The 25,545-nt window shown below is 41.2% G+C and overlaps 1 protein-coding gene across 1 annotated transcript in view; it reads left to right on the top strand.

Annotated features, from left to right (window-relative positions):
• Window positions 1-24,476, top strand: part of prdm6 (PR/SET domain 6) — a 98,718-nt gene extending 74,242 nt beyond the window's left edge. The window contains exons 8-9 of the mRNA XM_023958809.1: window positions 17,431-17,607; window positions 23,971-24,476. Coding sequence (XP_023814577.1) covers window positions 17,431-17,607; window positions 23,971-24,085 — 292 coding nt within the window. The 3' untranslated portion in view covers window positions 24,086-24,476. The remainder of the gene's footprint in view (window positions 1-17,430; window positions 17,608-23,970) is intronic.
• The last annotated feature ends 1,069 nt before the right edge of the window (window positions 24,477-25,545 follow it).

The raw sequence follows: 25,545 nt of genomic DNA, 5'->3' as shown, positions 1-25,545 counted from the left end.
GCAGTCCAATCAGCAATGTCCCATTGTCCCCACCTTTTCTGGTTTCCTATTTTGTTTCATTTTATAACATTTCATATTGATTTCTGAAACGTTTCATTTTTATTTTGTTTCATTAATTTTGACTTGTGTTTTGGTTTTTGTAATTTTGTTTTGTTTTCTAAAAATGTAATGTTGTTTTTAAATTGTAATTTGTTTTTACTTTTTTTAATTAATGTTGCGATCTTTAAAATGTGTCGAGTGATTTGCACTTAAGGGCCACCGTAGTGATGCCAGGAAGATAGAAAAAACAAAAATACCTGAAATATTAATGTATTTGTATATATATATATATATATATATATACACATACATTAATATTTCAGGTATTTGTGTGTGTATATATATATATATGTGTGTGTGTGTGTGTGTGTGTGTGTATATATATTTTTAATTTATTTTATATATTATTTTTTTTTCGCTTTTGGAGGGAAAATAACAAACTAGGATTCATCACAGGTTTGACAAAAGCCCTCCAGATACTTTTGTTTCTTTTGAGTTTTCTCAAATTAGACACAGCCTACCTCTGGTTTTAAGATGGAAGGAGTAATGTGAGTTATAAAATGATTCCATATATTCATTCGACAGTTAGCATTTGTCATTTGAACTGATCAGACCAACAGGGGGCAACAACTGTTTTGTTGGGTTGAGCATCAGAGTTTCTACTGAATAAAACCACCTTTAAGTGGCGTTCTTGGATAAACACTTGTACGGTTACGTTAGAGTGAAGTAGTCGAGACGCAGGCACATTATACACTAGACATTTTCACGTGATAAGTACGCAGCCTTTGTGTACAGCCTGCCTGTTAGAAATAAGGAAATTAGACGTGTAGTATATGTGGACAGCCTACGGTGTGTTATGGGCACGTTTGCATCGTGCACGTGCACACCCTGTGCATGTAGAATCTGCACGCTGTCAGTAAAGAGCCAGCAATCGCACCTAACTAACGATGAGACTGCAGCATAAAGGGCACCGTCTGACAGCATCACGTGCGTCATGAGTCCGTGTGATGTACCACATCCTAACAAAAGCTTCATGATACACTTACCACTCGTACAACAATGGTACCTTCCATGTTCATGTCGTCTCTTAAGTGTCCGCTCGAGCCACAAGGGAGCTGCAAGACACACCTGTAAGATTCAGCTGCTCCACCCTACAACCCTCCACGGACCTGGACAACTTAAAAAGCCTCAGCACCTGTATGGAACAAGCCCCGTACAGTTTGAGCGTAAAAGCTGAGTCCATGTTCAGCTTGTCTGCTGGGGGCAGAGTAGCTGTAAAGAAGACGAGAAGACAAATGGAGCACAGAATCTGTGATGTGTTTGAAGGCAGCCATAGTTTTAGGTCTGGGCCCCGTCCTCAGACCTGGACTTGGCCTTAAAATGACGTCTACATGCCACCTGTGTGACAAACGCCTGGTCCGTCCACACCACACCCTCTCCCTTCATACATATTTATTGATGTTTACCGCATGTGAACTTTGGGAGCCGAAGACGGATGGCTTTACCTCCACCTCACATCTCAGCTCTGTCTCTGTCCCGTTTGTTTTTTCCTGCTGACTGTTTCTTTTTCTGAACTTTCTCCTTGTTCGGTGTCATTTCTCCCTCCGAGTGGTTTCAGCAGAATCCATCATCGCAGAAACTGTTTGTTTATGTCACTTAGGCCTTGGAAGTGCTTTTGATTGGATTTTAAACTGGTGTCGGGATGGAGAATACTGTTTGAGCTCTGCGATGAGTGATGGATCAGAGCGTGAACGCACTCACAGGCTGAACATGTTACAAAGCAATGCAGCGTAAACCGCAGCAGGGAGGCGAATTAATAACTACTGCTCCAGTGATTGATGTGTTTACTGCTCTGCTGCTTAAAAAGTCTTCACTGCTTTTAGAGAAAGTTGGTTGTTCTTACTGACCACTTTGATCCTGGTGGTTTGCGTCTGCGCTGGCTGCTGTTGTTTAGAAGTCAGCCATGCGCTTGTTTATGGACATAATGGCGCGTGAATGTCAGAGGACAGAGTTTGGAGCTGAGTGAAAGTTTGCATCATCACAGAGCTAAACAAGGATTAAAAGGACCTCTGTCATGTTTCCATCCCAAAATATATAGTTCAGATATTTATAGATCTAACGTAATGCCACGGTTCTCTTGGATTTTCAGTGACGTAAGTTTTCAGACCAAAACTGAAATGTTTGTATACATTTATATCTACATGGTTTTCTGCCTAAAACCAAATCATATAAAAAAAATATAAAAATATAAATATTATATAAAATATGTATATAAATATAATATAAAAATAAAATATATATGTATAAAGGATCGCTTCTTGTCCTCTAGAGGCTGCTACAGTTGAAAATAAGGTCACAGTAAAACTGAATATGTTTAGTGAAAGATTTAGGGTGAGACGATTCCTATAGATGTAACTGCTGTGTGTTGTTGTCTGTGTGTTGTCTGAGTGTCCTTATTTTGGGTTTTTTTCCCGCTCTGCTGGGAAAAGTCTGAAAACACGTTAAAGTAAAGTTTCAGACTGAAACAGGACTGTTTCCCTGCCTCTAAGCAGTCTTAAGATCAGGAGATTTATGACCCAGCAGCGAGGATATATTTGCATTTAGCACTAACACAGATGTCTGTCGTCCCTGCTGGACACACAGATGTGTTGAAAAATGCATAGCTGCAGGATGACAATCCATCACTCTAATGGACTGGCTTGTAGAAATTTCTTCAAAGTCTATTTTTATCTGTCACTTCTTCCATTAGGGAAAAATTTACTGTGTTTCATCTGCGTGTGAGTGGATTTTAATAACATGTTTAAAGCTCTTTGTGCTGCTGGCTGACTGGAGTTTAGACTTTCTGTCAGCTGACGGCTTTTAATTTGTTTTCTCTTTGTCCGATGTGCGAATGTTTAGCTGCACCACATGTTCCTCCGAGCTTAAAGGCTGCTCGCAGATTTCTAGTCGAGTCCATTAAATAAGTAAGGCTTTAAAAACTGAACAGCTGTTAAAAAAACATGTAAAGAATACCTGATTACTCTTTTACTTTGAAATGTTACCTACACCCCCCCACCGATGTTAGTGAGTTTGCTATAGGCTGCTGGGTTTTTGTTGTACAGCTGGTTTGATGAGAGGATTAACTGCTTCAGTAGATCCATCAATAGAGTCTGCAGTAAAGAAAGATGGGCAGGTTGAAAAAGAGACAAAGTGAACGGATGTAATTGTAAAAGACAAGATGAGGAAAAAAGACTTTTGTGTTAGTTGGTGGATCTGGAATTGATTTTTATTTGTGGAGGGAAGTGCGCATGTCTGCTCACATGCATACAGAATATTTGTGTGTTCAGGGAATCATTGATTGTGTATTGATGAGGCGGGAGAAGTGATTTATGGCTGATGATCTCGGGAGGGAATAACATCTTCATACGGGTTTGGTATGGATCGGACCACTTGGATCACTCTTCAGACCGCCTCACTGTTCTTCAGCTGCTGTGCCCTGTCCGTCGACATCAAGCACACCAAATGATGTTTATGATGCCTCAGAAAGAGGAAAGTCCATCTAAAGGCAACCCGAAACCTAACCTAAATACAATCTTGGTTTCACATCCATCTAATGTTCTGAATCTGCTGAATCTCTTTTGGGGTCACAGGGTTTGTCGGGTGAAGGAGGGGTACACCCTGGACAGGTCACCAGGGCAGGGCTACGCACACACATTCACATCTAAGGATAACTTAGAGTCATCAATTTAAGTATGTTTTTGAACCGTGGGAGGAAATTGGAGTGAAAACCCACACATGCACCAGGAAAGCATGCTAAGTCCACGCAGAAAGATCCCAGCTGAGATTTGAACCAGGGCCTTCTCACTGTGAGGTGAGAGTGCTAACCACTACCCCACCCCTGAAATAGCCTGAGGTATCCTCGTCTCAGGTGTCTTCATGCTGGAATGGTCTTGTGGACTCAGTGTAAGTGGCTGGTTTGACCTTTGCCTTACTTTCACACAGTGTTCTCTAGGAAAGAACCAGAGACACCTGCCTGGAAAATCCCTGCAGTTCCAGTAGTTACTCATTTGGGGGCGGTGTAGCCTAAAATAGGCTCTGACAAGGATGGACAAAAGCACAAAGAAGAAACCAGGTCTGTCCAGGTGGTGATCAGGCTGCCATGTATCTCCTGCTCGTCCTTACTTCATCAGTTCTTCATTTGGGTGGAGGCAGGTGTAAGACATGTGGTCAGGCTCCAACATACACCCCCTTTCATGTGTTTTGTCCGTGTAATTGTAAATATCACTGAATTGAGGCTGTTGGACACACATGGTTGGTAGAAAAGGCTAGATTTCATTTTTCTGGGGCTGTAAGCGAGTCGCATAAATTTATGTTTTTCCCTTTTGAGAGGAGATTAAAATATTATTGCAAAACTTTCAAACAGTGACAGTTCGTCTGTATCACAGCTCAGTATGAGCCTTCATCTGGCACTTTTAAATGTACGCTCACTATCAAACAAATCATTTCTTATCCACGACTTAATTTTAGATCATAACCTAAATGGCCTGTTTTTAACAGAGACTTGGAATTGTGGTTCTACTGGTTCACTGTCTGAAGCGACTCCACCCCTTTTTTACTTCACAAGCAAAGACAGAAAACAGGGTAGGGGTGGGGGAACTGCTGCTATCCTGTCTGCTTTTATCAGTTTTACAGACAAATTGTTTCATGAATATACATCTTTTGAATACCAGGCCATTGTTTTTAATAACCCCACTGTGTTGTTTTTGATAGTGTATAGACCCCCAAAGTGTAACTCATCTTTTAATTCTGACTTTGCAGAGCTGCTTTCAATTATACACTTAGATTTTAGTAGAATAATTATTTTGGGTGATTTTAACCTGCATGTGGACAACCCATCGGACCCATATGTCCAAGAGTTTTTAAACACTTTAGCAACAATGGATTTTACTCAGCATGTCAGTGTTCCCACCCACAACAGGGGTCACACACTGGATCTTTTAATCACTCGTGGCCTGATGGCCAATGTGACCTCTGTTGTGGATGTTGGTATTTCAGAGCACTCGTGTGTGTTTTTTACTATCAAAGGCTCTGTCACCCAAAGACTTCCAAAGAGAACTGTTAGAACGCGTTGTCTACACCCTGAAGTGGCTGCAAACTTCACCTCACATCTGGAACACAGCCAACCAAACACTCTAAGTTTGTCTGTTGATATATCTGTCCAAAACTTCAACAACAAGCTCATATCAATAATGGACAAAGTCGCTCCCTTAAAAATAAAAACGGTCAAAGCCAAAGCACCCCCTCCTTGGAGAACAGAGGAAACCAAGAGACTTAAGAAAATCTGTAGGGTTGCTGAACGAAATTGGCGCAAAACAAAACTAACAATTCATTACCAAATCTTTAAGGAAAAACTAACCCAATACAACAAATTTATTAAACATGCAAAGCAGGAATACTATTCAAAATTAATAGCTGACAATTTTTCTAATCCAAAGATTCTTTTTTCCACCATTGACAGACTAATCAATCCGATCTCTTCCAGCCCATATTCTACTCTTAGCAGTTTAAAATGTGAGGAGTTTGCAGTCCACTTCACTGATAAGATAAATAACATTAGATTTAATATCACCCAACGACCACTAACAGTTCAGTCTGATGCATTTTGTTTGCCTTTTAAGAACACACTAGAGAGTTTTGTCTTGATTGATGCTGCAAAGCTTCGTAAAGTGATTTCCCAACTTAAGAGTAAAACCTGTTCTCTGGATCCCATCCCCACCTCTCTTTTTAAGTCTGTGTCTTCATCCTGTGAGGAGGAACTCCTGAACATCGTCAATCGCTCTCTTCAGACTGGGATCTTTCCCACATCCTTAAAGACTGCTATAGTGAGACCCACTCTGAAGAAGAGCGGTTTAGATGTTTCAGATCTAGATAATTACCGGCCAGTGTCAAACCTGCCATTTTTAAGTAAGATTTTAGAAAAACTAGTTTTTATCCAACTAAATGATTTTATTAATAAAAATAATATTTTAGAAAAATTTCAGTCTGGTTTTAGATCACATCACTCCACAGAGACGGCGCTGGTCAAGGTTATAAATGATCTCAGGTCCAATTTTGATGAAAAGAAAACATCTGTTTTAGTATTGCTGGACCTGAGTGCAGCCTTCGACACAGTTGACCACTCCATTCTTCTAAACAGACTGCATGACATGGTTGGGATCACTGGAACTGTGTACAGCTGGTTTGAGTCCTACCTCACAGGAAGAGATTTTATTGTCAGTGTAAATGATGCATCATCTTGGAGGCACGGACTGACATGTGGTGTGCCACAAGGTTCGGTCCTTGGCCCCACACTTTTTAACCTCTACATGCTACCGCTAGGTGATGTCATCAGGAGACATGGCATAAACTTTCATAGTTATGCTGATGACACCCAGTTATATGTGGCTGTGTCTCCTGATGACATGGGACCCATTGATGACCTTTTAAGTTGTGTTTTAGATATTGAAACATGGATGGGAGAGAACTTCTTAAAGCTCAATCAAGACAAAACTGACATTTTAATTGTTGGTCCTGAAGCTGAGAGAGAAAGGGTCCAATCCTATTTATCAACTTTTAATCTGAATGTGTGCAATAAAGTAAAAAACCTCGGTGTGATTTTAGATGCAGATCTTAACTTTGAAGCACACGCAAACCAAGTTACAAAGACTGCATTTTATCATCTTAGAAATATTGCCCGAGTGAGACCCTTTCTCTCACAAGCCAGTGCTGAAATATTAATCCATGCTTTTATAACATCTAGGATAGACTATTGTAATGCTCTTCTTTCTGGTGCTAAGAGAAATACTTTAAACCGGCTGCAGCTTGTTCAAAACTCAGCTGCACGCCTTTTAACCAGGACCAGAAAGAAGGAGCACATTACTCCAATTTTGAAGTCTTTGCACTGGCTCCCAGTCAGCTTTAGGATCGATTTTAAGGTTCTTTTATTAGTTTATAAAAGTTTACATGGAACTGGACCCTCATTTTTATCAGATTTACTTTTAGTCTATGACCCTCCCAGAGCCCTCAGGTCCACAGGTGCAGGTCTGCTAGTGGTCCCAAAGGTCAGAACTAAAACCCACGGCGAGGCCTCTTTTCAACACTGTGGACCTCGCCTGTGGAACAGCCTGCCTGAGGACGTGAGGGCTTCAGCCACTGTGGAGGTTTTTAAGAAAAAACTTAAGACACATCTTTTTAGTAAAGCTTTTACATAGTTTTTACTTGTCCACATGTTTTTATTTGATTTTATAAAATTTTAACAGCTAATTTTATTTGTTTTTATTTTAAAGGACGGATGTGTATGTGTTGGGTTTTTGTGTGTTTTTATTAATTCATTTATTTTATTATTATTTGCATTTATTTTTATTTTTATTATTATTACATTCTTTTTACTTTGTTTATTATTTTAACTAAAATATATATTTTTTTATCTTATTTGTTTTATATTTTATTTTATTTTTTTTTTTTTCCTTTGGTAAGCACTTTGAGATGCTATGAAGCATGAAAAGCGCTATATAAATAAAGTTGAATTTGAATTTGAATTTGAATATTCCACCTCTGTTCAACCCTTCAGGTCTGAGCGCACCTCAAAAGCGCATGTGAGAAATGGCAGCACTTCATCGTCCTTGAATATTAGTTGCAATGCCACATTAAACGGGTTCCAGTGCTGCATCAGTGCTAGCTGTAGCTGTGACCTCTGTTTGCAGAGGTCACACAACTCTTTCTCATGGAGCGCTGTGAGCTGCTTGACCTGGAGTTTGGATCTCCCACAGCCTCTTTCATCAGCTCATGTGTTGGTGGTGTGGACACAGCGAAGCCTTGGCAATGATGGTGTTGTTGTTACCAAATGTTGTGTTGAAAGGTGACACAGAGTTTATTGAAATATCTTCACAGACATGTAGAAAAAGATGGTTTTATAGATCTGACTGATTCACAGACAGTAGAAAAGCAAAGAGGCGAGTTTAAATAAACTTTAGGTTTTACTGTGGGACAAATGAAAAGGCCTCATTGGTGGTTTTGTTAGCTTTTTGACTCTGAACAAATGTGTGTGTTGTCAGCCGACTGCAACGGCGTCAGACTGAACGAAGATGTTAACAGGCAGCAGGAGCAGCTGTGCTTGAAGGTCAAGAGAACCCAGAAACAGTTTGTCGACTTCATGCTGACGTTAATTAGATGAACAAATCATGAGGAAAGATCCTTTTTTCTCTGTCAGCATTGAGGTTTAGGGGTTGTACAAGTGAGGAGTCCACTAAATCTTTAGTCTCATGCTCTCGGACCCTAACTCTACTCTCTACACATTAGTAAGGTGGGAGTACCAGCTTCTTCCTGAATGTTTGCAAACTCATGGGTTGTGCAGGTGATACATAAATGCCCGTAGGATCAAGTGGTCTATGACCTTAACATGTGGTACCTGTGTGCCCATTACAGGTTTGCCCATTTTTTGCCTGGAGACATCTCGTATCACCCGTAAGGGCAGTTGTATGGTGTAGGTGTATTCAGACTGGACACATTTGGTTTGCTTAGAGTTAACCAGAGTAGAGCTGTGACGGTGTGGGATCTTTGATCACCGCGGTGATGAACCAGCAGGGGACGCCGTGTTGAGGCTAACCGCAGCCCCCCCCCCCCCGCAAATACAAAATCCCCCGGCGACCCTGTCGCAAATAAATACAAATACAATGCAGTAGTCTTTACTAACAAATAACAGTACAACTAACTACTACCTATCTAACTAATGAACTAACTATAGAGGTGTTGTAGAATGACTATGTGTGTGTGTGTGTCAGCGCGCTGCGTGTGTAGGACTAGGAGGAAGGAGCGCACACGTGTGTTGGGGGTGCGTGTTGATTCTTCTGCAGCGGACCGCTCTCTAGCTGCATGCGAGGCTTCACCTGTGCTCTCTGGTACAGACATCTTCTCAGAATATTATATTTTGCCCAGTAATAAACAGACAGCAGACACTTTGTCACCTTTCTGGTAGCCATGAAGCCTGACACCCATGAAGAACGCGGAGCAGGAGGCTCCGCCTTTATTTATACAGACACGAAACTTTGCGCTGCACAAAATAGTTCCCAAACAAAACATGTAGTGATATTCATCGAAATCTAACAGTGCGCGTTCGTGTTTGGTGTTCAAGACGGAAACTTCTGTTGTAGAATGACGATGTGTATGTGCTGCTGAAACGTGTGTGTGTGTGAGTAGAGGGAGTGAGAGGCGCGGCGCAGGGAGTGACAGAGAACAGTAATAAAAGGTTTCCCCCAGAAACCCTTGAAGTCAGAAAAAGTAAATTATCAGCAAAGATGAATGTGTTTAATGTGTTTATTGCAGTTCCAATCACGCACCATATGCTGAACTTTAAAAAAAAAAACACTTTAAAAAAAAAAGTGCTGTGATGAAGTGATGCGGATATCGTCACACCCCTAAACCAGAATTCTTTTCCACAATAATGCAGAACACATTTTTAGTCCGGGAAGAGGAAACTCTCTTGGACCCATCTTTGGAGGTGGTCTCGGTTTGTTTCCAATCGGACTTCACTTCGGTTCACTCTGAGTTTCCTTGGTCAGAATAGGCTCCGTGCTTGGAGTGGAACAACTGGACCAAAACGACCACAGTAGACGGTAAACAGAGAGCCGCGGACTAACGAGCAGCATTGATGAGACACAGACTCTCATTGAAATGTGATTGGATGAATGCAGACTCGTTAAAACAACTTTGAATGTGATACACATTGCTGCTCGCTGTTTTCCCGACAAATCATGTCGTAAACATTTAGCAGCGTACCTTCTTAGCTGTTGTCTCCTCAGTAACTGCCTTGCAGCATGCCAACCAAAAAGTGTTGGACCTGATGATGATACAGATATTCAAGCAAAATATAAACTTTGGCAAAGCACACGACTTCCATTATTTTTTCTGTAGTTGCTTTGACCCGCCCTTGTGATTCCTGGCCAGTAATTTAAGAGATCTTTAGTTAAATGTTTTTTTTAACAGGCTTTAGTTCGAAGCAGAATTCTCAGGTAGACACCAGTCTGAATACAGACCAAAAGCAAGGTTCAAGACTCGATCCGACCAACACACTTTTCCAGTCTGAATAGACCCTAAGGCTTGACCACAGTACCATCGCAACACAGTACACCCGATCCCAAAGGAGGTCTGGCCTGAAGAGATGGACCAGAGCACAGTGGCGTGGTGTGAAACGGCAAAACAATTGGTTTCGCTCGTTCAAACTACACACCCACATTTCATTCTTTAAAACACATGATGCAAAAGCCACACTGTGCTAAAAAAAAGGCAGACTGTAGTGGAACACCTAACGATCAATCGACTTTATCGATGAATTGATTTCTGTTCCTATGATCCAACCAGATCGACCTGCCTGAGGCAAGTTGCTAATCGAAACTACTTATGCCATTATAAAATCAGTTCAAAATGAAAAACATAGATTATGATCGATATTGCAAAATACCACTTAGATAGAGACAAAGTAGATTTATTTTACTTTAAGGTAAAAAGGGCCAAGTATCATCACAGCGGACAACAGATGTGTGCTAAAAGGTTCTAATCATGTTCCCTTTGGACATTTTGGATGTGAAAAAACAGCAGTGGGCTGAACTTTAGGAAACTAAAGTGTGAATGGATTTGACATTCATTCTTGTTTAGTTGTTTGTTTGGACACATATTTCATTTACACTGGATTGTCTTGAAGAAATCCAAGGAATGGGGAAAATTCCACCTGCACTCTTCAGTACCAGGTATTTCTGTCTGACTCACACTGCGTGATGTTCGGGCTAAAGATGTCCTGGGTCCAGTTTAGGTCAGTGAATCAGATCGTTCAGAATGAACCAAAATCAACTATAAGTCAACACAAATTATATGAATCTAATTTTTGTTTAAATTAATCATCACACAATCAATCCATTCTTCTTTTTAGTAATTGGAAGTTGACAAACCAATGAAATGATTGCATTCTGCCACCTACTACTTGAGGTTGAAACAATTGCACACAGAAAATATGCCACTGGTATTCAAACCATCAACCCTCAGCTTTCATATTTTTTAGTTCTCTAAGTTATAATAAAAGACTACTTAAGGCTACTTAATTTTGATCATAAAAGTGAAGGTGAGTGACTTTTAAAGCCCATTTTGAACATTTGTCCACAGGTCACACACTGCTCAGCCCAAGAGCAATTTTTGTTTATGAAGCAATTTTTGTACACGTTAAAATGTAGCTCAAAGTGCTTTACATCTTTATGTATATATGACAGAATGAAAACAACCCAAATCCCCACCCTTTTAACCACATCGTCCCGCCAAATTTCCAGAAAAATCCTGATTGCAGAACTTCAAAGGGCCTATGTCAGTGTTTAATAATGTTCATTTCTCACGAAAAACAACTCCAAAGCGATATTTGGAGCAGCAGCCCCTCCCGATCCACGAAAACATGTGAGTTCTAACTTTGTGACGTCACAAAGTGGGGAACAGCCCCTTCCAGGAAGAGTCTTTGTTGTCAGCCCCGCCCCCAGGATAACACACGCCCACTTTCTCCATGGAGCTATAGCGGCTGAACGCTTTCCTTTTACATGCAGAATATGTACATCCATCTTTGCAAAAGTTCAGATGTTGTTTTCTAGACACAGACACGCTGCCAAGGGCGGCTCTAGTTTGACATCATGAATTGGGCGGCACCCACTAGGAGCGAAAGTCGGAGCCTCAGAGATCGATTTGTCTTACCTCCAGGTAGAAAAATGAGCTGCAAAAATAACTTATATTTCATAAAAAAAATTTGTTTTGTGCCAAAGGTAATATGTTATCATATATGTGGATACTCTGAAAGGCTTAAGAATAGCATGATATAGACCCTTCAAGCAGCAGAACAAACAGATTGGCTTTAGCTCCTGTTGTGGCCATCCTGAAGAGTGAGTTTCACCTCTCACTGTGCAGGACGGTCCAGATCGAATCTGACTTTTTTCTCTTCTGTTTCATTTCATTGTCTTTTGTAAAAGTCAGCCTTTTCTGCATCACTTTCCGTTTTTTGTGACATTGAAGATAACTGCAGCCAGTTCTTTGTACTTGTTAATCAGAAGCTGTCTGGAAAACACAGAATTGTTTAGCTTTTTTATGATTTAAAAGCTTTTTCGGGTCTTTTTAAGCCTCATCTTTGAGTGTTTTCTGATTTGGAATTTCATGTCTTCTGAAATGTTTTCCTTTTGTTTTGTTGATTCTCTGGTTTAGTCTAAACTTTGTTTACCGTAACGGATTTGCAGAGTCAGACCAACCTCTTCTATATTTGCAATTCCATATTTACATACACTTGTGTGTGCAGATTGCACTTTGAATATGCACGTACAGGTGTGTGTGTGTGTCTGGGATGAAGGTGCTCATGCTTCTCCTCCTCCTCTTTCCACTGTAATAAACAATAACCGGGCATTAATCTCCCAGCCTGCTGCCTTAATAAATAATATCCACACATTCATCAACTTAAACTATTCACAATCAATGCAGCTCTTCATAGAAAACCCACCTAATAAATAGTGGTGCGGCCCGCTGAGGCGTGAACTTATAGACCGGCCGGCTGATAAATGAGGCGACCCCCACGGCGAGACGCCTTGTATGTGGAAAACTGCAAGTGAGAATTTTTCGATTTTATATTACACTATTTTACTCGTATTACTTCAGTGTGAGTGTGTGTGCGCTCTGCGTCCTCGGGGTGCTGTAGGAGTTTGTGATTTATTAGAGCTGTGAAGATGTTGGTCTATTTGTTTTATTCTACTTCTGCAATGTTTACCTATTTGTTGGGAAGGGAAGTGTGAGTTTTGTCTTATTGGTTTCAAATGGAAACGGCTTTATTTTCAAGCAGCACTTGTGAACTTTCACACATCAACACAGAGAAACACAAGAAGCTGTGATGAGCAGAGAAAAAGGAGAAGGTCTGCTCCAAAAGGAGAGCTATTGACGATTCCTAAGCATGAATGCACCATTATGGATTTTTGCCAACATCCAGTGTTAGATATATTTAAATACACCTTGGCTGAGATCAAATTATTAGTAGAGATAAACTGTGATTGTCTATACGTAGAGTTGGGGGGGGGGGGGGGTCCACACTGACCTGCTAGAGGTCAGAAAGGGGCTAAATCTGCTTCAGAGGTTCCTGATGTGCTGCTCCATCAGGTAAAGCCAAGATCTCTGGTCGGGCTCCACCAGCTGCTGCCGTTGAAACTAAACGGATGAAAGATGGTTTACTTCAGCAGCTGCTGGCTTCATGACACATCAGGAAAGGGTTTTCTACGTACATTCCATGCTGACTTTGTCCTGTGTGTGCACTCATGTACGTGCTTTTGGTGTTTTTAACATGTTCTTGTTGCATTTTTCTCATAATGATGGAGATATTTTAAGAAAATTAAGCTCAATATTGCATCGCTGAGTATTTCTTTATCCAAGTTGTTGTGAATCAGGAACAGATGAAACTTTTTTTTTTTAAACAATCGTATTGGTAACATAGCAAAGAGGCTAGGCAGGTGACATCCTCACCGCTCCGCTCCATTCTGATCATCCCCATCCAGACAAATAGATCCATGAACGTCTTTGTTTTCCTTTTCTGAGCTGGAATCTGGATCAGATAGCTGTGGGCTGGGGGTGTGAGTGGCTGGAAGCTAACGGCCAAACCAATGGCTGACAGGAAAGGGGCGGGCTTACTCCACGCCAACAGTCCCGCCCACAACTCAGAGGTGAATTTGTGATGAGCTCCTGTCGCTCTGCAGAAACTTTGTCCTAGAAAACGACACAGGCTTTTAGATTTTGGTTAAAATGGCGTAATCCTTATTAAAAGAGCACTGGGAACATTTTTTTTGAATAAATCAAAACGTGCTCAGAGTGTAACTTAGACTAATAATACAGATATTTATAAACGCGTGTTCACTCTGTTTCAAGCAAGACAGAAAAACAGACAACAAACTATTTCAAAACTGTGGACTAACGTATGTTAACCTATGTTTCACATTTCTGTTTAATGGCCACCCAGCAGCCACACAGAATAAAGTCTTTACCTGAACCATGGTACAGTATAATTACTCTTTTACTACGGATAAGTTCCTGGAAGGTTGAACCTCTAACCTCAGCTGTGGCAGCCTCCCACCTGACCATCAGGCTGGAATGTTGCAGAAAAGCCAACAGACTTCAAAACATTGTTCATGCAGTGACCTGCAGGCACCCCCCCCCCCCCCCTTGTTGTTACGCAAACAACTTAAGGGGAACTACCCAGCAGTTGTCTGAGAGGAAGCTTGAGGGTGGGGACATGTGAGGTAGTGGCAGATCTCATGGTGTGTTTTTGGGCCCAAGGGGGTTCGGACTAAAGCCATGTTTTGCCCTGGTTTACAGAAATTGGTCTCCACTTTGCATGCATGTCTTTAGGTGAGGGAGGAGCAACAGTTTACGTGGTGGTTGAGGCAGCAAAAGAAAAGGCTTTGAGTGACAGAGTGCAGCTGGTGGCACAGAAACCAGAGGAGCCTCTTCCTTTTTCTTGTTTTGAGCTGCAGAAATGTTCTCCTCTTACTATATATTGATCTGCAGTGGTAGCTTCACAAGAGGAGGAGACCAAAGTGTTAGCGAGAACGATGCAGCAGATCCTGACAGCAAAGCTCGGCGTGCACACAGACTCCTCGCAGTGGAGTTCCCGTTTAAAAGCAGCGTCAATGATGATGTCTCTGGTCTGTGAGTGCAGCCGCTGCAGACAGCTCTCCCCCTCAGCTGTCAGCGCTAACAGCCAGGTTAAGTAATTGGATCTGAGGCTCCTCGTCAGCTCCTTAATGTGATAAAGTGGAGCAGGATGGCAGCTGAACGTCTCAGAGAGCCGGGCGCTCAGCCGCTGGCCGCAGCGTCCGCCTCTGCTCTGCAGGAGCTCTCCGTGAGCCTCAGGTGCTGAACAGGCATGCATAAGAGTCCACACTTTTATCTAATGTTTATGCCAACGTGCTGCTGATACTGGGTTCTGCAGCACCTGCAATCTTCCCTGATCTGCTGGAGACTCTTTTTCTTCTGCAGCAGCATCGCGACTCAGTCAAACTTTCAGGATCCAAAATCACACTAGTGAAGAGGCGATCTCCCACTGAACCCAGCAGTCTGGAGGGAGGCGCTCCGGGCGGACACACAGCTGCTGTTGGGTTGTTTGTTTCAGTCTGCTTTGGTCCCACTGTGAACTATCGTCTGTGCACAACGCAAACACACAATCTCTTTAAAGCTATCACACACACATACACACACAGTGATAGATGGTCCAGTCACAATCGGGGCTTGCATTGTTGATGAGGGTCATGTTGCCATGGTTACGGGAGCAGAATCTGGACCCAATGCGCTTGTGTAGTTTATCTTAGTTTTCCAGACCTTTCTCTGTGGTTTCCTCCCATCATTGTTGTAATGCGATCAGGGTTGTGTTTTTGTGTCCAAACATCTCTGACGCATCCGCGGTGCGTTTTCAAACCTTGATTTTCTTCTCCATCCCATCAAAACATTCATTTGTGACTTGATGGCACCAAACTCTAGAAAGGTTTCTTCATCTTCATCAGATGTCTGTGATGATCTGATTGGTTTAAGACCTACTTTTTTTGTAGGTCCTTAACCTTCAACTCTTAGAAATGAGGTAATTAACTCTTTACGTGATTCAAGACAAATGCTGATTCATTTTTAATGAATGGAAAACAGCTTTAAAATAAACATAAAATTGGGTTACAGTGAACTGAAAAGCAGCAATCCTCTAAAGGAGCCACATGCTGTAAAGCCAAATAGGTAAAATATTTGAATGTTTGTTAATGTTTAATAGATTTTTAAAAAAAAAAATCTGCAATGCAAATGTCAATGTTCTAGTTCACCTGTTTCTCTACACAGAGGGCAAACACGTCAGGATGAGCTTTATTATTTGTTAAAATCCAGTGAATTACTGATCATTTTATTGCAAACGAGCCGAAATCACTGCAACAAGGCCAGATTATCTCAACTGTATATTAATGCCTTTATTGGTGACCAGCAAAGGGTGTCATCAAAGGTGTACGGTGGCCCTGAAGTGCAAACCACACCAGCAAAGCAACTCAAAAACACTTTAAAGATCACAGCAACAATTGAAAAAGCAAAACTAATAGTAACACAAAAATACTACATTTTAGCAATGAAAAGAAAATTCCAGAAACCAAAACGGTAAAAAATGAAATGAAAAAAAATGAAACACAATAAAAAAAAGACAAAAAAGAAAGGACATCAATGATGACGTTTGAGTTTTGAAGAAGAGGGAAGCAGAAGGATGTTTTGTCTAAACTGTGATAAAGAGTTGATTAATCAGTGACTGCTCAGAAGCTTAAAGGACCCATATCATGCAAATCAACTTTTTTAGCATTTAAGGTTTTTATCATGTTCATTCCTCACTATATACCACCCCAAAGCAGTATTTTAATCCACTAACGCATCTCTGAATATTCCTCTAAAAACCTGTGCTCTGAGCACCAGCCCCTCCCAATCCATGACGAGTGGGTTTTCACATTGTGATGTCACAAAGTGAGTAACACCCCCTTCCAGGACGAGTCTGAGCTGTCAGCACCGCCCCCAGGCTAAAAGACACTCCCACTTTCTCCATGAAGCTAGCAGTGATCGGCTGGACTCTTTCCCTTTATATGTACAATATGAACATCCGTCTTTGCAAAAGTTTGGATGTTGTTTGTTTTCGTGGGCGACACTCACATGGAGTGAAAGGCGGGGCCTCAGAGATCGAGTCGTCTTACTTCCGGTTTGGAAAATAACTCAGGAAAATAACTCATATTTCATACATAATTTGTTCTTTAGTGTGACAATGGTAATTAATATACTATGATTTATGAATATAGTTTACTCTGAAAGGCTTAAAGAAGCATGACAAAAACTCTTTCTGCCAGAGGACATCATCATAAAAAAACTTCCTGTGGAAAAGATATCATCATCCAATCAGTGACGTCCCATAGTTCCTGTTTTTTTCCAGTTTCTTATTTTATTTCATTTTTTTAAACATTTTATTCTTATTTCTGAAAAATGATTTTGCTTTTTCAAACATTTCCTTTTTTTATTTTTTTATTGTAATTGTGTTTTATTTTGAAATGACCATTTGTTTTCTAGAAATTTGCATTTATTTCTAAAAAAAAAAATTTTTTTATTTGCTTGGCTTTTTTATTTGGTGTTGTGATCTTTAATGTGTTTTTGCATTGAGAGATTTGTTGATGTATCTGCACTTCTACCATTAATGCGTAATCCCTAAACTGATCCAAAGGTAAAACTTAGATATAAAATAAAATAAAAAGACTGACATTTTACATTGGAGTAAGTAGGAACACGTTGGTCCTGGTTCTGACCCAGTCCCTCTCTCTCCATCAGGCCCTACCAGTGTGGCCATTGCTCCCAGTCCTTCTCACAGCCGTCGGAGCTGAGGAACCATGTGGTGACACACTCCAGTGATCGGCCCTTCAAGTGTGGATACTGCGGGCGGGCCTTCGCCGGCGCCACTACCCTCAACAACCACATCCGCACGCACACCGGAGAGAAGCCGTTCAAGTAAGTAACAGTGAGTACTCCCCCTCAAAGAGCCTGCACCTTCCCACAATGCTTTAGTCACATTAGCAGTGAGTTCTTTCCGTTTTGTGTGGGTGTTGTGTTCGTTTGCACTCAGCAGCAACACTGCAGAAATACATTTGCAAAACTCTTAAAAGGAATTTTGTTTGCATCCAATTTTTGGTGAAAACGTTTGTCATCAACAAATCATTAAAAGCCTCTTCAGCTTAAAGGGTCAAATAAAGACATGAATTGTTGGCAAGAACAGACTTTTCTGGAAAGTTGTAAGGTTTAGATCAGGTCAGATTTTGTCAAATGCCTCCATTAGAGTTGTACGACATTTGATATCTGCAGATAGTTTCAACTGAATGATGTCAGCGTTTCAATTTTTCTTTTCCTTTGAAAATACATCACACGTCTCCCCTTTTCTTCTGCTAATAATGAATATGCATTATGTTATTGCCACAGCCCTCCTCCCACTTCTGCCTGACATGAAGGGTTGTTGGAGACAGTGGAATTGGAAACACAAATCGGCGTCATGGTGGCCTGACAGTCAGAATAGAACCACAACAGAGATATTCAGTGATGTTCACATCGGTCTCTGCCATCCATTTTTGGTGAACTTACTTGTGGATGTTATTATCGTTCATTCCCCGCTTCCATCGTTGTTGGATCAGACTGAATGCAGACTCTGAACAGCAGCAGTTATGCTTCATAAAAAACAAACATCGCTGTTTGGTTTCTGCTCCCGTCTGGACTCCAACTTTTTCATCGTTCCCCAATCTTTTGTTCTGTCTTGTCGTTGAGGCTAATCTGACCCCTTTGGCCCGCCTCTGATGAAGACTGTGAGGAAGATCTCTGTGAATCATACGGCGTCAGCAGACTGCAGCGGCTCAATCGCAGTGATAATGAATGTCTTCACGCAGGGACCTCTCAGGTCTGCACCCCCCCCCCGTGAAGGGCCTGATATAATTAGAGGGCAGACCGCTCTGCTCAACCAATCCCAGGAAGGAGTCTCCAAACGGACAGAGAGGTCAGGGCTCAGAGAGCGGACAGGAGAAAGGCTGAAGGAGTGAAAGGGAGAAAGCGAAAGGACAAATTGAGTTGTAGATGTGAGGGTTTGTACCCAGGGAGCTCTGCAGGAAACAAATTAACGCTCCTAATCAGCAATCAGAGGAATCACAGCTTGTCATTGACGTTTGCTGCGTAAGGGTGAAGGAGTGGAGAGAAACAAGAGATCATGAAGTACAAAGTGAAAGCAGAGGAGAGAACTTGCTTAAAGCAAATCAGCCCTCTTAATGAGCAATTGAAGGAGACCCTGGACCTTTTCATCAGCACTTCAGGGTCTCTGTGGAGGCAGAGCGGGACAAAGACAATCACAGACGAGCGTCTGAAATCTTTAGCAGATCGATGGCCTCGGGGAGTTATCTCTTTTCGGACGGTTCAGCGGATAGATTAAAGCTGCCACTGTCACTTTGTCAGGAGGGAAAGGCTCAACTTTATTGTCCCGCTCCAGAGACGATCCCTGGGTTCTTGGCAGCTTTTATCACTGCTGCTGTTTAGTTCTGACATCACCAACGGAGACGGCCACAGCGCTCTGTTACACTTGTTCCCCATGAAATGCTCATATTTGCCGGCTCTTTAAAAAAGAGCCCAAATCAGATTTGTTACTAGCAATTGTGGCACTGAAAATCTCTGGGTGAAAACCAGAAAACTGTGATTCCTTTGAGCTGCAGCTTTGTGCTGGAAAAACACGAGGACAGTGAGATGGAACAAATGCTTTGACCAGTTCGGTTCCAACTTTTGCAGAATTGTAATGATGAAAAAGCACAAGTGGTAGAAAGGGAAAGCAAAACAAATGACACAGAATTAATAGAAAACCCTGAAGAACTTGAACATATGTGGGTAAAACGCCAACAACAGTAAGAAATGAAAACTTTTTTATGAACTTTGATCTCAAACATTTCTTTATTTTGTGTAAAAGTACCGGTAGTTTTGTCATCAGTGTTGTCAAAAATGGAAAACTAAAACTAGACTTTTTATATAAAGAATCAGTCAAATAGGCTAATCTCAAGAGGAGAACACAAAGAAAGACAGTGAAGAAAGTGAGTCTTTGTTGAGTTTCTTCTCTTTAAATGAACGTTCACTGTTGTTTTTTCCATTTTAAACTGAAGGGTCGGCAGTTTTTCTAGTTCCTGATCAAATCATTAATATGAAATCAATTCATGAGGAGGATAGTGTGCTGAGTTCGAGTGTTTTTGACTCTGGATGAAGCTGTTCAACTTTAAAAATCCTTATTTCCCTTTAATTACAAACAGGGATCCAGGTCTGAATGAATGGATTCTAGTTTGTGTTAAGACGATTGTTGATTACATGGTTTTCTCACTGTTTTTACAGTTTGTAACTGTTACTAAAGTGATCTTACAATTAAAACTGTTCTATAAACGTCATCAGCTGTTATCAGTGACCTACTAACTTAAAAAAAAATAGCAACCGATCTGCTTTTATTTTGAAAATAACAAAATAAAGAAGAGTTTATTTTTTGAAACCAGTACATTCTTATGGAGTTTTATCCAAACATCAATAAATGATGACAGATTATTGTTTTTAAATGGATTTAAAGAAATGTTAAAACAGTTTTAAACATTTTAACTTCATGTAAAAAATATATAGTTTTATACAATGAAAGGAGTCATTTTGCCCAAGTCACGTCTTATAAGACATAACATCTTTAACATTATTTAATATGAAAGTTAGCAAACGGAAAGTGGTCAGAAAGAAAAACAAAAACAAGAAAGGCGAGGCCAGAAAAGCACAAAAATATCAAATAAAGAGATTTTAGAGAGTAAAGCGGTTCTGTCTGTGAGTTTGATGTCAAAAAAAGAGAAATAAAACTGAGAAATCAAAGGAAGATGTTGTCAAGTTAAAAACATAGAATAAATATGCACATTTGTTTTTTTCCTTGAGTCTCATGTTGCTACGATGATCATTTATTTCAAACACAACTTGAAGTGACTTAAAGTGTCATGAAGTTAAACCTGAGACGTGAGCAGTGACTGCGTCAGAGAACTGGGCCGAGTGAGAGTGACGTCACCCGTGGTAAAGGATTCACTTCTGGCAACCAAACAAAGTCCATTCAGTCGCCATTTTTTCATGATACTGACGCCGCCATGCTGGAGTCACCAGGTCGGTCTAAGGCAACGTTTCTATGGCAACTATTCTCACCAATTAGGAGTGAGCTTGTTGGGAGGCCACACCCCCAACACTCGTGGGCTAAGAAGAATCGCACATTTATTGAGACGTCTGATTGTCGGTTTATAACTTAAATAACTTGCGCTAAATGCTGTTTATTTCTCTATAGAAGTCTATGCGGTTTTAGCAGGTACTTCCTGTTTGGAATGCGAGGGGGGAGGGGTCACTCGGCCCAGTTCTGGTATACAGTCAGTGGGTGTGACTTTTCATACCTACGTACCTCTGTGCTCCCAGCAGGCCTTCAGTCTCCATCAGTCTGAGTTCGAAACCAGTCTTCACGTGTTAGTCTCCCGTTCTTTCATGCTGTACAGAGCAGATTAAGATAAGAGGGGAGCTTAAACTTCACTGATCCTTGAGGGAAACTGATTAAAGCTCCTCCGTCGTCTTGTCAGGACAAGCTGCTCAACATGATTTTTCCCCTGCTGAGAGGAGGGGGAGACGGCTGCTGGTCGATGCTCCACTCCGGCTCTTTGTTGTGCAGGAGGACCTTCCTTCTTGTTGTGCGTCCTGCTGGATAAGTTGTTGTGACAGAGAGGCTTCAGAGGAGCTTTGATGTCTGCAGATCTGCTGTTTTTCCATGTTCACCTACCAAAAAACAACAGCAGGAATGTTCACCTGAGGCAAGGATTCGGTTTCTGTCTCTTAACTTAGGAACATTTACAGAAAAATCCAGCTTCAGACACAAAGTTTAAACCAACAAACGCTTAAGGTTCCACTTCAATCATCTTTTGTAAAAGGGATCCGAGTGGCCTTTTAATTAGGACTAGAAGAAGCTGCATTTCCAGAAGAAAATGCCGAGTTGAATGCTGTATTGCTAAATGAAAGCTGAATTTGCTGAAGAAATGGAGGAAATGGATGAAAAATGGCTGCCAAACCGTCGCCATCCCATAATAATTTCAAAACGTATTTCCAAATAATAGTCCAAAGCTTTGTACACATTTTCACGTTTGAATGGTGTCTCTAGCTGAAAGTCTGTTGAAGTTATAATGGTTGAAAGAAACAAAGGTTTTCAAAGATTCCCCATGTATTTAATGGAGCAAAAAGTCCGGGAGTATCTTAAAAGGTTCAAAGATTTGAAGGACCAAAAGTCATAGCTGAAAGGAATAAGCTGAAAGAGCTGAACTGTTTAATAGTAGAATGGTTTAAATAGGGGAAAAATTGAAGGAGTTAAAAATCGCCTCACATTTTGGCACAAAATGGCTGCCAAACTGTAGGTGGTGTTGCCATCCCATAATAATTTCACAGTTTATGTTAAAGTCCAAAGCCTTGTGAGTATTTCAATGTTTGAACGGTGTCTCTAGCTAAAAGTATGTTGAAACTGTAATGGTTGAAAGAAACAAAGATTTTCAAGGATTTTCCATGTATTTCAATGGAGCAAAAATCTTGGAAAATCCTGGAATATCTTAAGAAAGTCAAGGGATTTGAAAAACCAAAAATCATAGCAGGAATAAACTGAAAGAGCTGAACATTTTAATAGTTGAATGGTTAAAATAGGTGAAAAATTGTAGAAGGACTTAAGTGCCGAAAGCGGAAGATGAGCGTAATAAATAAAGAGAAACAACATCATTGGTTGAATGCTGTAAAGCATTCAACCAATTAGATTTTTAGCCAAAATCCAAAATCCTGTGTCGTTTTTGAGGGCAAAGTTTCTGCAGAGCGGCAGGAGCCCATTCAAAATTCACCTCAAAGCTGTGGGCGGGACCGTTGGTGCCGAGCGACCCCGCTCCCCCCTTCCCGTCACCCATAGCCAAGAGCTCTTTGCTTACATGCTCTCCCTCTAGCTTACAGCCCCTCACATCCCCAGTGTAACTAAAAAGGAAAACAAAGAGGTACATTGAAGCAGGAAGCTGTGTCTACGACACAGAAGCCATTTTTTTCCAGCTGCATTTTCATCTGCTCCTGATTTACAAACGTTTGAAAAAAGAAATACTCAAAGATGTCTTCCATCATCAGAAAAAAGTCACAAGAACACGTTAAAAACACCAAAAACATCTTTCTGTTTCTGGAAAATTCCTTCACTACTAGATAGTTAATTCACAATTTGTCTGTAATGCGAGGAAAAACAAAATGACAAAACTTTGAAGAAGTCTCACCTTTGTCTTTAAAAAATAATTATTGATTTAATTAATTGGTTTATTTCAGGAATTAATTTTTTTTTTTAAAGCCGCAGGAAAGTTTCTCTGCGATCAATTCAAAGACCACTTTTGCTACGTTTTTCACTTTTATGTTTACTTCTTTAGCAGTTTGATTCTGAGCTCATGTAATTTAGACTGATTATGTTTTTTCTTTTTTTAAATGTTCAGACTTTTCTTTTTGCTTTCCCCTTCAGAAACCAAAAGCAGTCACGCTTTCTGGCGTCTTGGATTATGTTGCTTTAAATGTCACAGTTTTGTAGTATTTTGGACAAATTCTAAAAATCCGCATCAAAGTTTCCTTCTGGGTTGAGCTGATGGTCTGTGGACCCGAGAGGCTCCAGGAGGCTCTGAGCTGCAGCAGAAACACTTCTCACTCTGAGTTTCATTCCACCGTTTGGACTGAGCCAACCCTGCTGCTTCACTCCCCAGTGCCCCCCCCGTTTTGTTGGTTCTGTTTCTGGGCTGTTGGGTCCACCCCCCCCCCCCCCCGCCGCCCCTCTCCCCCACCTGCAGCTCACACTAAAAGCTCTGTCTCGTCGGTGCTGCTATTGAAAGTGACAGAGACGGTGCCTTATCAGGCCTGGACATACGTGTGTGTCAGTGTGTGTTAACGTGTGTGTCAGTGTGTGTTAATGTGTGTGTCAATGTGTGTTAATGTGCTTGGGATGGGATGGCCCTGCCCGGCCCCCTGATAGATTATTGACAGGTGGAGTCTGGGTGTAATTTATTGGTCAGGTTGTGAAGATCAGGGCAACAATTACAGTTGCTGCTCCGCTGGAGCTCACACACACTTTGTTCTGTCACTGGACATTATAGTTAACGAATAGGTGTGTGTGTGTGTGTGTTCGTCTTTGTTTGAGTGTGTGGGTTTTGTCTGTGTGTGTACTTTTTCCTCAGCAGAAATGTTTTTCTGACTTTTGAGCCAGTTTTCTGTCTGATCTGTTCCTTGTGTTTTCCTCTGTGTGTGTTTGTGTGTTAGGTGCGAGCGTTGCGACCGCAGCTTCACACAGGCCACTCAGCTCAGCCGCCATCAGCGACTTCCCAACGAGTGCAAACCAATGAACGAGAGCAGCGAGTCCATCGAGGTGGATTAACTCCAGATTACCCCACCACCACCACCACCACCAGCGTCAGCTCCATCTGAAAATATCTAGAAACTCTTTGTGAGTCCACAAACACGCCGCTGTCTCCACCGGCTTCTGTAAAAACACAGGAGAACGCCGTGGCGCCGCCTGGTTGTAAAGAAGCCGCTTCGGTTTAGATGATCCTCCACAAACTGTGAAAGTCCATTACTATTTTACCCCCCACCCCGGCCTCCCACTGTAAGCTCTGATTGTTTATTGTAGGGGTCTGGGACCTTCAACACCAACAGATCCATTTGGGTCGGTCTCTTACTGACCAGAACCCAATGAGGGCCGCAAAGTAGAAAAAAACACCTTATTTATGTTTTTGAATCCATTTAGCAGTTCATTTATAAAATGTAATTTATAAAATGTAGCTAGTTTAATTGAAATAGGGTTTAATTTTTTTGCAAATAACTTCAATAATTTTTCTTTTGCCAGCAACAAAACCAAGCCCCTTTCAAAATAAAAGCCATCCTGTCTCAAATTAGATCCTCCTGCTCGATGGATGGATGGATGGATGGATGAATCGATGGATGGATGGATGGATGAATGGATAATGGATGAATGAATCAATTAATGGAGGGATGGATGGATGGATGGATGGATGGATGGATGGATGGATGGATGGATGGATGGATGGATAATGGATGAATGAATCAATGGATGGAGGGATGGATGAATGGATAAATCAATGGATGAATCAATGAATGGATGGAGGGATGGATGGATCCTGGATGGAGGGATGGATGGATGGATGGGTGGGTGGATGAATGGACGGACAGCACATTAAACCTTTTATCATCATTTTCCTCATTAATCAGACATTTAAAAATTTAAATGTAAATGCCAAAATCAACTTAAAGAAAGTAACCAAAACCTCAAATTGATTATTTACCCTATATTGTTTGACCTTTTTTAAGCCAAAGAATCCCAATGGAGGGATGAAAGAGGCTCCAGAGCCCCCAGTTCAATAGTAATGTTGAGCTTCATAGTTTGACAGGAATGCTTTCATCTTCTCAGCATCAGATTAACAATCAGGAAGCGTTTGTTTTTTTATCCAACCACATGACTGTTTCCTAAGTTTCAGTTTAATGCTGATAAATAGTGACTTAGCAGGTAATTTTATTCTTTCAAAACTTCTGAAAAGATGTGCTTTATGGAAAAAGTTCACATCCTGGCCAATCTTCACAACCCCTTCCATGTCGATGTCTTTGTGCTTTTCTATAATTCTGAGGATTCGCTGACAAATCAGTTCTGATCCTTAATTAAATCTTTTCCTTCCCCTTTTTTAGAGTTATGCGTCGCACAGGTCTCTAGCATGAACCCGCACCCTCCTACTAAGCTAACCGAAGCTCTGTAGGAGCAGCGTCCATCTCTGAAAACTCTCAGTCTCTGATTAAAGCTTGACATAAGGTGCTGCTGCTGGCTGA

This window comes from Oryzias latipes, chromosome 9, assembly GCF_002234675.1.
Source record: "Oryzias latipes chromosome 9, ASM223467v1".
Lineage (NCBI taxonomy): Eukaryota > Metazoa > Chordata > Actinopteri > Beloniformes > Adrianichthyidae > Oryzias > Oryzias latipes.
This window is presented reverse-complemented; position numbering and strand designations above follow the sequence as displayed.